We start from the raw sequence: 16,472 nt of genomic DNA on the forward strand, positions 1-16,472 counted from the left end.
ATAGGGCAACCATTTCCCAAAGTAACAAGCCAATCCCAAGACTTTCAATTTTTGGCTGGGACGTTTAAGAAATAACGCCCCATATCCTTATTAAAAAAATCAGATGTCTGTCTGTACATTGCTTAAAACTTGAAACTGTTAACATGATTAGTAATTATGGACATCAGAGATTCCAAAAATATTCTTAAAAAATTTAATGTATGTACGTATGTATGTACGTTTGTGGGGATTCTCGTGTTAACCTTTGTAGGATCTCTCGCGCTATATTACATCTGTGCCAATATTTGTCTAATTTTTACTGTAAAAGATAGCAAATTTCTTTTAATACTTTTATTACACTAAATTTTTGATCTTAATCAACGGTATTTCAATATTTATGAAAATTAAATTTCTACGCCATTCTCCTCCAACATGGAGTTTCAAACTTTTCTACAAACATAACCCTCACAACCATAAGCAACACGTGTCAAGCTCTTACAACTAGCGTCCTTTACATTTCTTTAAATAATCTCCCTTGAATTTACAAAAGGTAAAACAAATTTATTTATTTATATATTCTGGTAACATATATTAAAATAATTTATATACCTCAATAAATGTCTATTGTTACAATTAATTTAAAGTCATAAATTTTAAATTCTATGTAAATTTCTTTGTCTTAACACTATAAACCGGAGTGGAAATTTTAACTGTTATCATATTAATTGAATTGATGTATTTTGTTGAGACAAAATTGCAATGTCTGATTCTCTCGACTTATCTCCTATTCGTTCCACAGCGGATTCTGGGAACATTCCAAGTACGTCTTCCTCAGCCTCCCTTTTTTGGAGCCTACAAACGGGAATTTAACAACTCTACATAATCTTGGCATTTCCATTCCCGACAATCAACATTTACAACCACAGTTGCAATCCAATAAGAGGAGCGTCCGGCATGCTAGCTGGTCCGATAAGTTTCCAAGTCAAATTTAAGATATTCCCAAACCATGAATCAACCATTTATAGTAATTCTCCAGTTTGATTCTAATCGGGATCCATCCGTGAATATCGGTCGTTCTAACCCAATTGCTCTCGCAGAAAAGATCAGAGCAATTACCCCAGGCCCCTTAACGATTTCTGCTAATGGCCAGAATAGCACCAAGATAATTTGCACAAACTATTCCGACGCAAACAAAATCCTGGATCACTATAACAATAATAAACAATCTTACCTTGCATTTCCTCCAATTTCTCTATTTTATAAAAAGGGTTTCATCAGGAACATTGATACAAAAATTACACTCCTGGAATTGCTCGAAAATATGGATGCTTTATCAAAACCAACAATCCCCTCTCTTGAAAGGCGAGTTAATCCAGGAAACGTACTTACTGATATTGTTGAAATTACCTTCAACTCTCCAACCATTCCTAGATTCATCAATTCATTTAACTATCTTTTTTCTGTTACGCCCATGATCCCCCCTCCTAAAAGGTGTCATTATTGACAACGTTTTCGACACACAGCTGATCAATGCCGTTCTGCTCACCCTATTTGTGAGTTTTGCTCTCAACACCATATCACTCTTAAATGCACCAATCGATTGCTTCAGCCTAAATATTTGGGCTGTTTGGTGGAACGACGAATGTTCCACTGCAGTTGAAAGGAGATCCACAGCTCGTAATGTTTACTTCCGGAATCAATCTCAGGAGGCTTTGATCCAATACCTTCAAGTTAACAACGAGGTAAAGAATTTTCTTCGTAATCAGAAACGCAATTCTTACAAGCAATTTTTTCCACTATCAACCCTTCTATGGGATTAAAGAAAATATGGAATATCATCAAGGGATTCCAAACAGCCAACTCTGCCAAATCCACTGATATTTACAACAATCCTAATCTTCCAGAAATTGTCTCTCTCCAACAAGAAATTTTAAATCCAAACATTCCTTTAATCGAAATCCCATTTGACTACATTTCAAATGAACAAGACCCTCTAAATGGTCTCTTTTCATCTAATGAATACCATTTCGCTTTGTCTCGTTGTAAAAAAGATACTGCTCCTGGTATGGACTCCATTGGGTACTCTATAGTTAAAAAACTCCCCACATCTTGTCCAAATCTCCTATTAAAAATTTTTAATTTCCTTTTCAAAAATAGTATTTTCCCGGAAACATGGAGAGACAATCTGATCTTATTCATTCCAAAACCAGAAGGTAAAGGGTTCCGACCTATTTCCCTTTCCTCCAACATTTCTAAACTTTTTGAACGACTAATCCATCGCAGACTCGAGTATATTGCCGAAAGTAAAGACTGGTTCCCTCCTTTCCAATATGGATCCCGTAAAGACAGATCCTCTTCAGACTGTGCAGCAGTTGCTTATACGGACATCCTATTAAGTTTTGAAAAAATGAATCAGTCCTAGCCGTATCTCTCGACATCAAGGGTGCATTGTTCCTTGCGACAATGAAATTAAATATCTGGGTATAATTTTCGATTCCCAACTCACGTGGAAACCTCACATCCTATCCATATCGACTAAAGCCATTAAAGTGATTAACACTCTCAAAGCTTTATCCAAAATCACTTGGGGTGCTTCCTCAGAAACTCTCATCATGGCATTCAAGGGATTAGTCAGGGCATTATTGGAATGGGGCTCTATTTTTTTCTGGTGCTGCCAAGTATCCTCTTGATAAATTCGACAAGATATAATACTCCGCTTTAAGAGTGATTACAGGATGTATGTCTTTCACCCCTATCTATTTTTTACTTATAGAATCGGGCGAAATTCCCCTTAAAATTAGAAGAATCTATTTAACATCCAGATTCGTGACTAGAAACTGCTCCTGGACGCAAAATCCTCTTTACACTAACCTCAAAACACTTAAAACTCGTATCTCCAACCAACGAAAACCTCTCAAACTTATTACAAAAACAGGCTTATACAAGTCCTTCATCTCTCTTCAAGATAAATTAAATTCTTGTCTTATTACAAAAAAACCTCTCTATTTTGACTCAGCATGAGAATCAACATTTCTTCACATCCCCATGAATGATGAAATTGGCTACGAAATAAAAAATTCCAACAATCCAACTGAGAAACTATCCCAATTTCTAAATTCCAACTTTCCAAACCATGTACATATATTTACGGATGGATCTTGCTTTCCCAATATTGACAGAGCAGGTGCAGGATTTTACATTTCTCAGAGTGAAATCCAATTTGGTGTCCCTCTTCCTGGATTTGTATCTTCAACCACCGCTGAATTATCCGCTATTTATGCATCCATTAATTACATAATTTCCAATAACATTCAGAATATAGTCATTCTATCCGACTCTTTGTCTGCAATAAGTCAAATATCTAACAGATCTTCTCTATCACACAATGACTCGAAACTCCCTTTTAAAATTGCTAACATGATTATAGATTCTCCTATTGATCTTTCTATTCACCTCGTGTGGATTCCTTCTCATTCCAACATCCCTGAGAACTCAATTGCAGATCAACTCGCCAAAACCTCTGCATCGCTGGACGTTTCTCAAAAGAAATTTGCCTCTGTCGGCGACGTTTTTTCTTGGAGTAAAAAATTCATGTTCTCTCAATCAAGGGAGTTGTGGCCTTACAAAAACCATTCTGCAACTGCTGACAGAATTCTAGCAAAAATCAACTACGACACCAAAAGACCATGGTTCCGTGGAATGGAAATCCCAAGACCAAATTCGAGTCTGATTTCGCGTCTTAGAGTCAATCACATCTGTACTTCTGAACACTTCAGACGTATGAACTGGAATTTTCCCAGCGAATGCAGTTGTGGCACGAATGAAAAGTCTCTCTTACATCTTATAAATGAATGTCCAAGCCTCTCACCAGGCAGATTATCTCTTTTTAATTACCTTAACTCTTTAAAAAAATTTTCTCCCCCTCTTGAAAATTTAGGTAAATATATTTTTACTCCCTCAAAAAAACTAGCAGATGAATTGGGGTCAAACCATTTTATTTCGCCTAATGTATTTTTGATCTTTATAAAAAATTTCAATGTTTCGGGAAAATATTCTTATATGTTTTGGGATTACGAAATGCACAATGATTTGTAAAAAATAATTTCATTTCATATAAAAAAAGATATTATAAATTGAGAGTACATGAAAAAAGGTTACATTGACAGGCATTACAAAATATTTAAAAAAGGAGTAATCTCTTTAAGAAATATAAAAAAAGCGATTGATATTTATTTTTAAAGACTTAATTTGTGATTTGAACTTGATAAAAGTATCAAATAATTTATAATAAACTGTAAAATATGTTATTTAAGTTTCTGTATGAAATGTCAAAATCGATCATATTTAACAATTTTTTTTGACAAAGTAATTTAATTTTCGTAAATCAGAATTATTTAAATAAAAAGTATTTTAAATACACTTTATTATTATTTAAATACTTTTTTGATTATCAACTGAGAAATATAAAAAAATTTACCTTAAAAATGAACCATTCTTCATTTTATCGGGATTTTGAATGTTTGTAACTTCGTTGGAGAAAACCCGATTTATGCCAAATTTTTTTAGCATGTTGATTGAAGCAATATCTTCCTGCTACTAAAATTTCGCGATGGGTTTTGCACTAGTTTTCAAAAGAAATTGATTTAAAAAAATTATTTATTTTGAAGGTTACAGACAAGTATTATAACTAACTTGAAGTTGGTTTGCTACTTGCAATAAAAGTCAAATTCAAAATAAAACGATTTTTTTTAAGTCAGTTTAAAACAAACCAACTTCAAGTCAGCTATAATACTTGTCAATAACCTTCAAAATAAACACTTTTTTTAAATCAATTTCTTTTGAAAACTAGTGCAAAACCCATCGCGAAATTTTAGTAGCAGGAAGATATTGCTTCAATCAACATGCTAAAAAAATTTGGCATAAATCGGGTTTTCTCCAACGAAGTTACAAACATTCAAAATCCCGATAAAATGAAGAATGGTTCATTTTTAAGGTAAATTTTTTTATATTTCTCAGTTGATAATCAAAAAAGTATTTAAATAATAATAAAGTGTATTTAAAATACTTTTTATTTAAATAATTCTGATTTACGAAAATTAAATTACTTTGTCAAAAAAAATTATTAAATATGATCGATTTTTGACATTTCATACAGAAACTTAAATAACATATTTTACAGTTTATTATAAATTATTTGATACTTTTATCAAGTTCAAATCACAAATTAAGTCTTTAAAAATAAATATCAATCGCTTTTTTTATATTTCTTAAAGAGATTACTCCTTTTTTAAATATTTTGTAATGCCTGTCAATGTAACCTTTTTTCATGTACTCTCAATTTATAATATCTTTTTTTATATGAAATCAAATTATTTTTTACAAATCATGGTGCATTTCGTAATCCCAAAACATATAAGAATATTTTCCCGAAATATTGAAATTTTTTATAAAGATCAAAAATACATTAGGCGAAATAAAATGGTTTGACCCTACTATAATTACTATAAAGTTTAATTTATTAGTATTTTTGGAGTCTCTGATTAATATTTTGACGTCAAAATAATGTAATTCAGAATTATTTATCAAATTAATCTAATATTTGCAAGAACTTCAGAAATATTAAAAATGGAAATTTTTTATGATTAAAATGATATTGCAGGATGTCAAGAATTGTAAGTCACCTGTGATACAATACAAGCATATTATGCCACTAGGCAAAACTTTTTTGTTAAATAGTATATTAAGCAACAAGAGGATAAAGGCAGCCATTTCTTTACGGTGATTTTTGTGACACGAGTGGAGGTCGAGGCGCCCTCGACCTCCTGTCGTGTCACAAAAATCATCGTAAAGAAATTGGCTGCCTTTATTCTCGTGTTACTTACGATATTTTTTATTCCTAATGCACAAAAGTGGCGATTTCGGATAGCAGATGACAGGGAGTAAAAGTCATTCACTTGTTCGATTTGTATGAAAATGGCGGCCGTTTTCTCCCTTAGGCAAGAAAAATGCATGTGAACAGCTAATTTTCTTGCCCATGGGAGAACACGACCGCCATTTTCATACGGTCGAAGAAATGAATGACTTTTCTCCCTGTCGTCTGCTATCAGAAAGCGCCATTTTTGTGCATGTGGGATAAAAACGTATTTTTATTTTAACTCTAGATTTAACTTTTAGAGATGTTTTGAGCAATGTAAAGACAAAAGTTAGCACGGTATCTAATTTTGTTTAACAAAATTTTCTGCTTTGTCCAAATTTTTCACGGTTTATCTGTTTTTTGTCAAATTTAAATTTACTTGATTTTATCCATAAATACATCTACAAATGACTATAAAAATTTACTTATTTTGTGAAAATACTCTTTCTTAAGTTCATATAAATATAGATTATATTACTAGCTGTCGTACCCGTTTTCGACAGTTTTCTGTTTCTACTAATACATTTAACAGAGTATCTACCAAACGGGAAAAACTGGAAAATGCTGAGAATATGCTGAACCGGGAATTTTCCTATCAAATTAAGAAAAAGTTTTTAGCAGTCGTAACGTAGTGTCTACTTGCAATACAATTAGTTCCAATTAGACTCTACTATAACTCCAAAAACTGGGTGGAAAATTTGATAAATTTTTAATACATTAATTAAAGTACTACAAAAATTGACAAATATTGTTCTCTGCATTTGAATTGGTTAAAATAACTAATTTGATAAAAAAGTCAATCACTGATTCAAACAGTAATATTTTCCAACTGAAATAGCTAATGGTAACTAATTATTATTTTTTTCTGGTCAAATTAAATTCTCGAGCTATTTCCTGATTTTCCAGATTGGTAGACACACTGTTAAATGTATTGGTAGAAACTAAAACCCGTCGAAGACGGGTACGACAGCTAGTGTCTAATAAAATAAAAAAAATTGTCTAATATTTGTTTTATTATTTTTAACTACTTTAATCAATAAATAAAAACTTATTTTTACTCACACCTGTTATTGATATGTTGGAGGTTAATAACATTTTTTCATAAAAAACAAAACATTTCCATTGCGCGAATCGAAATTAGGCACCGGAGTTTACAGGAATCGGAGTTAACAAACCAAAGAAAAAAATTCATTAAAGCCATAAAAATGAGTAAAATCAAACAATATTTATAGAATATTAAAGAGATTTGCTTTTACTCTAAATCACTATTATTTTTATTTTTTTATTGGTTAAGAATTCAGTGATTTTCGCGGAACTGAAGTTTACCTACACATCATTAACCCTAGAAGGAGTACGTTAATTTACTCACCCTCTAAGAAGTAACTGGGGTGTCCCGACACCCCACGCTTTAAACTTGTTTTATAAGGTTTATATTTGACGCAAAAAAAATTGATTATAATGAATTGATTGGTTTTTTAGTAAGAAATACAATAATATTATTCATATTTTAATAAATTAAAAAAATTTTGAAAAAAACCATAAAAACCCAAAAAAACACCAAAAAATTGCAAAATTGACTTTTTTCACAAAAAACGTTGTAGTTTCTTAAAAATTTGACTAATTTAAAAATTATTTTAGGTTTTTAAAGTTAAATGGATACACTTTTAGGGAAAAAAATTAGTTTTTGTATTACTTCCAAAAAACATAATTATTTGAACATCTGAAGTGAAAGAAATCAAAGACAATTGACGAATAGTGAAAATCATAAAAATGAACTATAAAATGGACTTAAACAATTAATATTTACTAAAAATGGTGTTATAGATTTAAAATTTTACAAACTTAATATATCTGAATATATTAACATTAAAATTAATAACTTATGAAATGATTCTGTAAATTAATATTTAATCAAAGTTTTAATTATCAATTCTTAATACCTCTAATATATGTTAAAATATTATTAACAATATAGAATTTATAATTTAAATTTGACTGTCACTTACCACATTTTTTTGTATTAGAATTTAATCTCTGACTGTAGAGAGGGCACAGAAATTTTTAAGAAATCTTAACTCAAATTTCATAAGTTGTTACAAATACAGAATGTCTATTTTTCATAAAAATAGAATTTTTGTATAAAAATGTTTCTTTTTTATAAAATACAACTTTTTCATGCATAACCTATCAATTTATACTTTAACAGATGATTTAAACTGATTAAAAACGATTTTTTAAAAAAATTTGAATTTACTTATCTTGACAATTTTTCTAACGTTAGGGAGTAACTGGGGTGTCCAGACACCCCAGACATATTTTAACAGGAGATAGAGCTCTTCCTAGAACAAAACTTTTGGCGGCACATACAGGTGTCAAAAGATAGAGGTTCAAACTAAATTATCAACGAGTTTTGAGCGTAAAAAAATTATTGGTTAAGCCATGGGAATACTTTGAATTTTGCTTGGGGTGTCCAGACACCCCAGTTACTCCTTCTAGGGTTAATATACGCCCTAAAATACTAGTAATTTTTATAGTTTTAAATCTAAAAATAATATTTCTTTATCCAAATTTAAAATAATTACAACTTTTTAACTTAATAATATTTAATAATATAATTTGGAAGTAAAATCGAACTTAAAATGTGAATAAAAAAACCGAAAACACATGAAAATGTAAACTCTAGTTCCAAATAAAAAAATAGTGGGAAAGTATTAAAAAAATATTTTTACACAAAGGCCGTAGCAGTATAAGCATGTAAAAAGTGCCCCCTCTTGGATTGGGTCCATATTTAGAGATAGGCCAGTCGGTGAGTGCAAAAAGTGCACAAAAGTGCAACTGGAAAAGTCTCAATAGTTTCTTGTAGTTTGGGGGCCCCATATAAGAGCCCCATGGTTTGCTCTCGATTTCCGGTTGCAAAAAATAGTGTAAACAATCGTCAAAGTTCGAGAAACGTAGTTTTTCGATGACCCTTGCTTCCGGTTAAATTTTAGAGGAAAAAGTTGTTATTGAAAGTTGTAGAGCCTAAAAATACCTTTCAAATGATTGGTCGCAAGTTAAAAAAGCTTAATTAGTTTAGTTGCAAATGAATTTAAACCATTAAAAATAGCACTTTTTTAATTGTTTAATAACTTTGTTAATAATTATTGAATTTGTTTACAACTCACCAGGAATATTCTCCTTGCGAAGCTGAATAAATTTAAAAAAAAGTCAACTCGATCGGACAAATAGTTTATGTTTTATTCCATTTGTTAACTAAAAACATGAAATTTTTCAACAGAATTTCCCCACTTTTGGACCTGCGAATTTAGTTTTTTTTTCTTCGAGAGTACAGTTTAGGAGTCAAACTTTGATTCCATTTAAATGGGAAATTGATTTTTCTTATCAAAGTGCATAATAATAGACGTTAAAAAAGGGTATGTTTTTTTGACATAAACAAATGGAATAACTCAGTCAACTTTCACTTTATCGATTTGGTGTAAAGGGAATTAAATTTCATTCGTTTTCACAAAACTTTTCCAAAAAAAAATCCGACCTAGCTTCAAGGAGGGGGGAGTTAGTTTATTTTTTTCAAAAAATTCCTGACTAGTTAATTATCAATATTTTTAATTGCAATTCATACCACTTATAGTTCAATGTATGTATTTTATGAAAAAAAATTGGACATAAGGTTTTGTGCATTTATTTTTAATTTATATCAAGTAAAAGTAAATGTATCCTTTTTTCAACCTCTGAACGTCGGAGTGGGGGTACTCGAAGGAGCGTGATTCTCGCCGCCACAACTCAATTCAGCCTTTCAAATTTGCAAAAATGGTCATAACTTCGTTAATTATTTACCGATTTTAATGATTCTTTTTTTAATTTGATGTATTGTTTTACGCTGAATCCAAAAATGATTTTATATTTTTTTAAAATACAATATTTTTAATAATAAAAACAAAAATTTTTTTAACAAAAAATTTTTAATTATTATTTATAACTCTTGACAAAAAATTCTTTTCGTACATATAATTCCATTGAATTCAAAAAAATATTATAACAAAAAAAAATTCAAATTAATTATATATAAGTGTGTAGCATCGTTGTATTGATAGTTGAACAGGCGTGCATATGTCAACCTAATGCTACAAGCTTATATATAATTAATTTTAATTTTTTTTTGTTATAATATTTTTTTGAATTCAATGGAATTATATGTACGAAAAGAATTTTTTGTCAAGAGTTATAAATAATAATTAAAAATTTTTTGTTAAAAAAATTTTTGTTTTTGAAATGACTATTATTTTATAGAAAAAAAATGGCGGTTGTGCAAAAAAAATTTCAATTAAAAAAAATAAAAAAAAAATTTTTTTTTACTGACTTTTTACTGACTTTCTTTGTTAGAATTTGGTCGAAAATTTTTTTTATTAACTGTTCATATTGTATTGTACAAAAAAATTATTTCATGAAAATCGGTTTAACCATTTTGGAGGGATAAAAATTTTTTGAATTTTTCAAAAAATTGTATAACTCAAAAACAAAATTTTTTTCGAGTTAAAACTTGATGAAAATAAGTCTCATAATAGGTCAAAATTATTCCTTAAATATGGACCCAATCCAAGAGGGGGCACTTTTTACATGCTTATGCTGCTACGGCCTTTATTAATGAAAATTGGAAAACAACACAAGAAAACTTACTATTTGAGATGAACTTTCGAATGGAAGAAATAAAAACAAGATTAAAATAGGCTTTGTGTAAAATAAACCATATTAAACTTCATGATTTCTGTGTAGGGAATCGAGAAAAGTGCACTTTTGGGTAATTTCCAATTAAGTCATAACTCCCGTTTAAAATAAAAAATTTTTTTCGATTATAATATTATATAAAAAATATGCTAAATATTAATTGTGTAAAAGTTGGAAGCAGATTAGAAAATAATTGTTAAAGTTATAAAATAGGGAACAGTGGGAAAGCAAAAGTGACGACTAAGTGAAGAATCACCCATATCTCTATTAAATATTAAATAAAATAAAAAAAACAACAAAGCAATAGTGAATTATCTAAACAGGTTTGTTAAAGTTTTATTGTTTATAACTAAATGAAAAATTAAAATTTTTGAAAACGCATTCGGGGAATGTTTTTGTATCGCCCGGCTGTCACAAATTATGTATAGACATAGTGCAAAATTAAAAAGTTGGTTTTAGGTAGCCCAGTTCAGAAATTTTTACTCTCATATTTTAAAGATATTTGTTCTCAAGTTGCGGTCATTGACGAAGTAAAAAATCATTGCTCAAACATCGTTAAGGAAATAAAAAATAATAAAATTTTGTTAGCAGTCTTTAACGAAAAACAAACCGTAATCAATGAAAAGGCAAATCAATCAGGTAACATATCGCAATTTTAACGATTTTCATCTTATGATACGCTTAACTTTATTATTTTTAATTGTATATGGGTGATTAAATTTAAAATGTCATTTTCATGTCCTGCCCAAAAATCTGGAATACTAGTTCATATATAAAAGTTTTTGAAGTCAATTAATTTTTTTAATCACTCCTTCTACTTAAATTAATAATTCTTAGTCGCTAGAAATTCTCTGAAAAAATTTGGCAGAAGAATTAGAAGCAAAATGTCAGTGGTGTCCCCTGTCCGTACTTAAGAAATCAGAACTTTACCTAATAATAAAAATTTTGATTCTCACATTTTTAGTACCAGAAAAATTATTTTGTACAGCTGAGAGTCTATATTTTTATATAGTAATTGTGCTAGCAGAATAATTTTGATCCAGTGCTAGAAAAAAAATCAAAATCGCCTGTCCGTAAGTTTCATATTTTTAAGTAATTATCGCAAATTTTCAATATCATGTCTGATATTTAAATAACCTAGTGCAGATAATTGCCTTATTAAGCGTTAATAGTATTGGTGATATGTATAGCTTCTTAAAGAAAAAACATTACAATATTCTATCACATCTATAACTTGTACGGTTGGTGGCAGAAAGCAAGTAACACTTTGTCGAGCACACCATGTCAGTGGTGTCCCCATCGAAAAATTGCTCATAATATTAATATTTTTTAAATATTATTGTATCTCGTTTTCAGGTATTACAATTATATTACGGTTTAAAAACCGCACCGACTTTAACTTAAAAATAAAGTCTTTCTTTTTCAAAATTGAGAAATGAAGCAAAATGTCAGTGGTGTCCCTTGTCAGTGGTGTCCCCTCAAAATTCTGTTTCTTGCAGCTTATTATTTTATTTTTAATAAATTTGTGTTAAATTTACTCCTTATATGCAGTTAATGAAGATTTGATACTGGATTGTAATTTATAAGCTGATTTTATTCTCCGTATTCAAAAAAAATTATCAGTGAAATCTTTCAAAAATGTCAGTGGTGTCCCTTAATGTTCATATGTTTTTATATGGTCTTCAAAAGTATATAATTTATGGCAGAACTCATTACAAATATTTTTTAAGTCATGTTGAAACGTTCTTTTTTGTAATTTGAAATATTTTAACTTTTTAAAGTTGTAAGAATTTATTTAAGAAGAGAATAAACGAAAACAGAAAATTTCTTATCATTTCTGCCTATCGTTTTTCACCTGATGAAAATTAAAATTTGCTTCCACCTGCTCGACCACTATTATTTTTGTCTATCATATATTCTAGTCAACCAAAATAGAGTATCGTTAACCCCTTCAGTGTGTAGCTAAAATATAACAAAATGGTCCCAAAATGTGTAAGACCTTCTTGTAAATAAATTTTCATGACAATAGGTACTAAGGGGTTTTTGGGGTCGCTGATTACGATTCCGGTGTTAGTTTTCAAACATTCAAAATGGCGGATCCAAAATGGCGGACACGATTTTGAAAAATTCATTGGATTCGCTTAAAAATCGTTACTCGGGGATTTTCGTGGTCGCTGATTACGAATCTGACATTAGTTTTTTAAAATTCAAAATGGCGGATCCAAAATGGCGGACACGATTTTGAAAAATTCATTGAATACGCTTAAAATTCGTTATTCGGGGGTTTTCGGGGTCGCTGATTACGAATCTGTTATTAGCTTTTCAAAGTTTAAATGGTAAGAATTATCAAAAGAATTTATCCACTTTTAAAATTTTTCAAAATTTTTGGCGACCATTTTGGATGAAAAATTATTTGTTTTTAAAATCTTACTTCAGATTCGTGATCAGCGACCCCAAAAACCCCCGAGTAAAAATTTTTAAAAGAATTTATCCACTTTTGAAATTTTTCAAAATTTTTGGCGGCCATTTTGGATGAAAAATGATTTATTTTGAAAATCTGACTTCAGAATCGTGATCAGCGACCCCAAAAACCCCCGAGTAAAAATTTTTGCGAATATACGTTAAGATGTTTTCTTGTTCGGGCCATGACGTGTATACACGTCATCCACTGTTTGGGCCAGTTTTTTTCATGACGTGTATACACGTCATCCACAGTCAAGGGGTTAAGTTCAAAATCCAACATCGAAAAATCAAAGTTAGTAGGATCAAAAATGACATTTTAAATTTAATCACCCATATAATTAATAAATCAAATAAATTTTTTGTTTAAGTATTATTTGTAAACATCAATATTTCGTTCCACTAATTTCTAGGATCTACTGTTGAACAACCTGCCTTACAATTGCCTGGAAAAACAAGATTTGGCTGCATTTTCTTTTGCATGAGCAGTGTTGAAAAAAATAAATCTTCCCTTCGTGAGCCTTGCGTTGATGAAACAGTAGAAAAAATTTTGAGCAAGAGTTTAAAAAATATTGTTTTAAAAACAAATTTCTGGGAAGTATTAAGTGAAGCTTCTCTTAATCTGACTGTCAATATTTTTTTGCTAACAATTTGAATTTTCCCAACACTATATTTGAATCTTTGCAATGTTTCATGAAACATTTCATTTACCAAAGTTTCATGAAACTTTACTACCCTAGTTCTTCTTTAAATTGAAATTTTATTGCAATAATATTGCGTCAAATATTAAAAAAATAAATTACAAAGACTGTAAATATTAATTTTGTTTTTTCTATTTATAACAATCAGTTTCTTTGGAAATGTTTATATTGGTAAAAAACATCGTTCAATTGAACGTTCAGACATTGTGGATCATAATCTTGATAATATAATTTCAGATTTTTACTAACCAGTTGACGGTGCTTCCTCTGACCTAGAGTCGTCACTGCTGCTCAGTAAATCCTTCAGTTTCAATGGCATAAATTTCGGTCTAACTGAAACGTTTACATTTATTTATTTATTCATTTCAACAATGTAGTCTTACAAAAATAAGAATTGCCCCTTCGGACGTGCGCATTAAATGATAGAATATACAAAAGAAAGAAAATTAATATATAACAAAGAAACAGGAGGAAAAAATGAAACTGAAGTTACCAACGTTTATCAAACGAAAATTTTTTTAAAAAATTCCCCCTTCAAAGTTCAGGATACAAATTCTTCTCAATAAATTGGTTTATTCTTGACCCAAGTAAATTCTCCAAACCCTAAAATAAAAAGAAAGGCGCGGAAACAGTTGCTCTCATTGTTTTGTAACGGATTTTCCAAAAATCACGAAATTTCAATTTAATTAATAATTCCTCGCCTCGGAAGCGATTTTTTTTTCGATATTTATTTTAATGTCAGAAGCCATTTTAAAAAAACCTTCCAAGAGGATCCAAGGCGAGGAAACCAGTGATTTTGTTTTTTTTGTCACGGATTTTCCAAAAACTACAAATTTCAAGTAAATTGCTAATTCCTCCCCTTGGAAGCAATTTTTTTTCTTCTGATAATTATTTATTTTAACGTCAGAAGCCATTTAAAAAAATTCCAAGAGGTTCCAAGTTGGAAAAAGCAGTGATTTTTATTTTTTTTTATTTTCCAAAAATGCAGGAATTTTAACTAAATTATTATTTCCTCGCCTAGGAAGCAAAAGGTTCCAAGTCGGGAAAATTAGTAATTTTAGTTTTTTTCGCAAATTTTCCAAAATTCCTGAATTTCCAGTAACAGGACTCGAACCAGTGAATGTATTTAAAAATAGGAATTTCTCGGACCAAAAATTAAAAATTACGGACCAATTACTGACAAAAATATAATCAGTTCTAGTCAATTCAATTATTGATTTCTAGAATTTTTAAGTAAAATTCTATGTTAAATTATTTTTGTAAAATAATTTTTGAAAAAGTTCTTTGAGAATTTTCAAATCGTTTTGTTAGAATTCAATTTTACGAAATTTCGATTATTCTGACATTCTTCAAGTGAATATATGTTAGAAAATAAAAACTTCAAATAATTTAAAAAAATTCAATTCAACTTTTTCAAAAAAAATAATTCTACAGAATTTTTAGTTAAAAGTATGAAAAGTTCAGATTTTCAAAGATTTCAATTTGAAACCATTTCAAAATACAATTATTTCTAAAAAATCACGTTATAATGTGTTCATGTTATAATTTTTTTCTTTTGATAATTATTTATTTTAATGTTAAAAGCCATTTAAAAAAAATTACAAAGGTTCCAAGTCGTGGAAAGAAGTGGTTTTGGTTTTTTAGTTGATATTCGGAGATTTTTGGTAGATCTACGAAAAAAATTTCAAAATCACTGCTTCCAATGTGAGGATTGAGAAGAATTTGTACCCAGAACTTTTTAGAGAAAATTTTTTCGCTGAATAAACGTTGGTAACTTCAGTTTCATAAAAAAAGATAAAATAAAAAGAAAACCTTTGTTAAATAAATGTCTCAATTTGAGTTGGGCAATAATATAATTTGTTCATCAAACAATTATTTTCGTAGATCGCGGGTATTTCGAACAAGATTCTTATTTAGTGATGAAAATGTAAAAATTTGGTTACTTTATTATTTTTCTTATGAAAAACTGATCTGTGACTAAATAGTGACAGCTTAGATACCTATAGCTGGTATTAAAAACAAAACATTGATCATTCTAAAAAAAAGATTTTTAATAACATTGAAAGAAGTTGTATCATTTCATTAAAAAAAAGAAATTAAACATTTTATTATTTTCAATGTAAATTTAATCGTACATATAACATAAGAAATTATAATTTTATTAACAATTATATCTTTGTTGAAAGAGTAAACAACTCGCGCGCGTTATTTTTAAAGTTACATAATTACTTCTGAATGCTTCAATGTATTTTATACACTGTTTAAAGAATATGCTGGATATTAAACAAATCATATTTGACGAATATTGACATTTTATTTTTATTTTCATTTTCAAAACAAAAGCAAATTTATAGAGAAAACACATTTAGTTAAATATATTTTTTATATATGTAATTTGAACTTACCCCCAGTATCCATTTTGTGGTTTTTTTTAATAATATATTCCAAATATTCTTTTAAACAAACACAAGAAATTGAGAACTGTTTGGTCGTTGGTTGTTGCTTTTTGTGTTCCTGTGGCTTTATCTTTCTTACTACTTTTATTTAAACCACCGGTATAAATAACGACAATCCATAACCATGGAAATTGTAACAATAAGAAGAGCAAACTTAAATGGCCAAAGCTAGTAATTTCAAGGTTAGTACAGAATTTTATAGTGCATCAAAAACATAAAGGTGCCATCACATGCAACCGT

General features: G+C 29.3%; 1 protein-coding gene across 2 annotated transcripts in view; it reads right to left on the reverse strand.

The window, feature by feature from the left end:
• LOC122500407 overlaps positions 1-16,367 on the reverse strand; it is a 69,289-nt gene extending 52,922 nt beyond the window's left edge. Inside the window, exons 1-2 of one of the 2 annotated variants that reach the window (XM_043609324.1) lie at positions 16,182-16,367; positions 14,026-14,105 (exon numbers count right to left, since the gene is read on the reverse strand). In XM_043609324.1, the coding sequence (XP_043465259.1) occupies positions 14,026-14,095 (70 nt within the window). In that variant the 5' untranslated portion in view covers positions 14,096-14,105; positions 16,182-16,367. Of the gene's footprint in view, positions 1-14,025; positions 14,110-16,181 lie in introns of both variants that reach the window. The other variant, XM_043609323.1, reaches the window with a different exon arrangement.
• Between the last annotated feature and the right edge of the window lie 105 nt (positions 16,368-16,472).

The sequence above is a fragment of the Leptopilina heterotoma genome, unplaced genomic scaffold (assembly GCF_015476425.1).
Source record: "Leptopilina heterotoma isolate Lh14 unplaced genomic scaffold, ASM1547642v1 Lhet_184, whole genome shotgun sequence".
In the NCBI taxonomy this organism is placed as follows: Eukaryota; Metazoa; Arthropoda; class Insecta; order Hymenoptera; family Figitidae; genus Leptopilina; species Leptopilina heterotoma.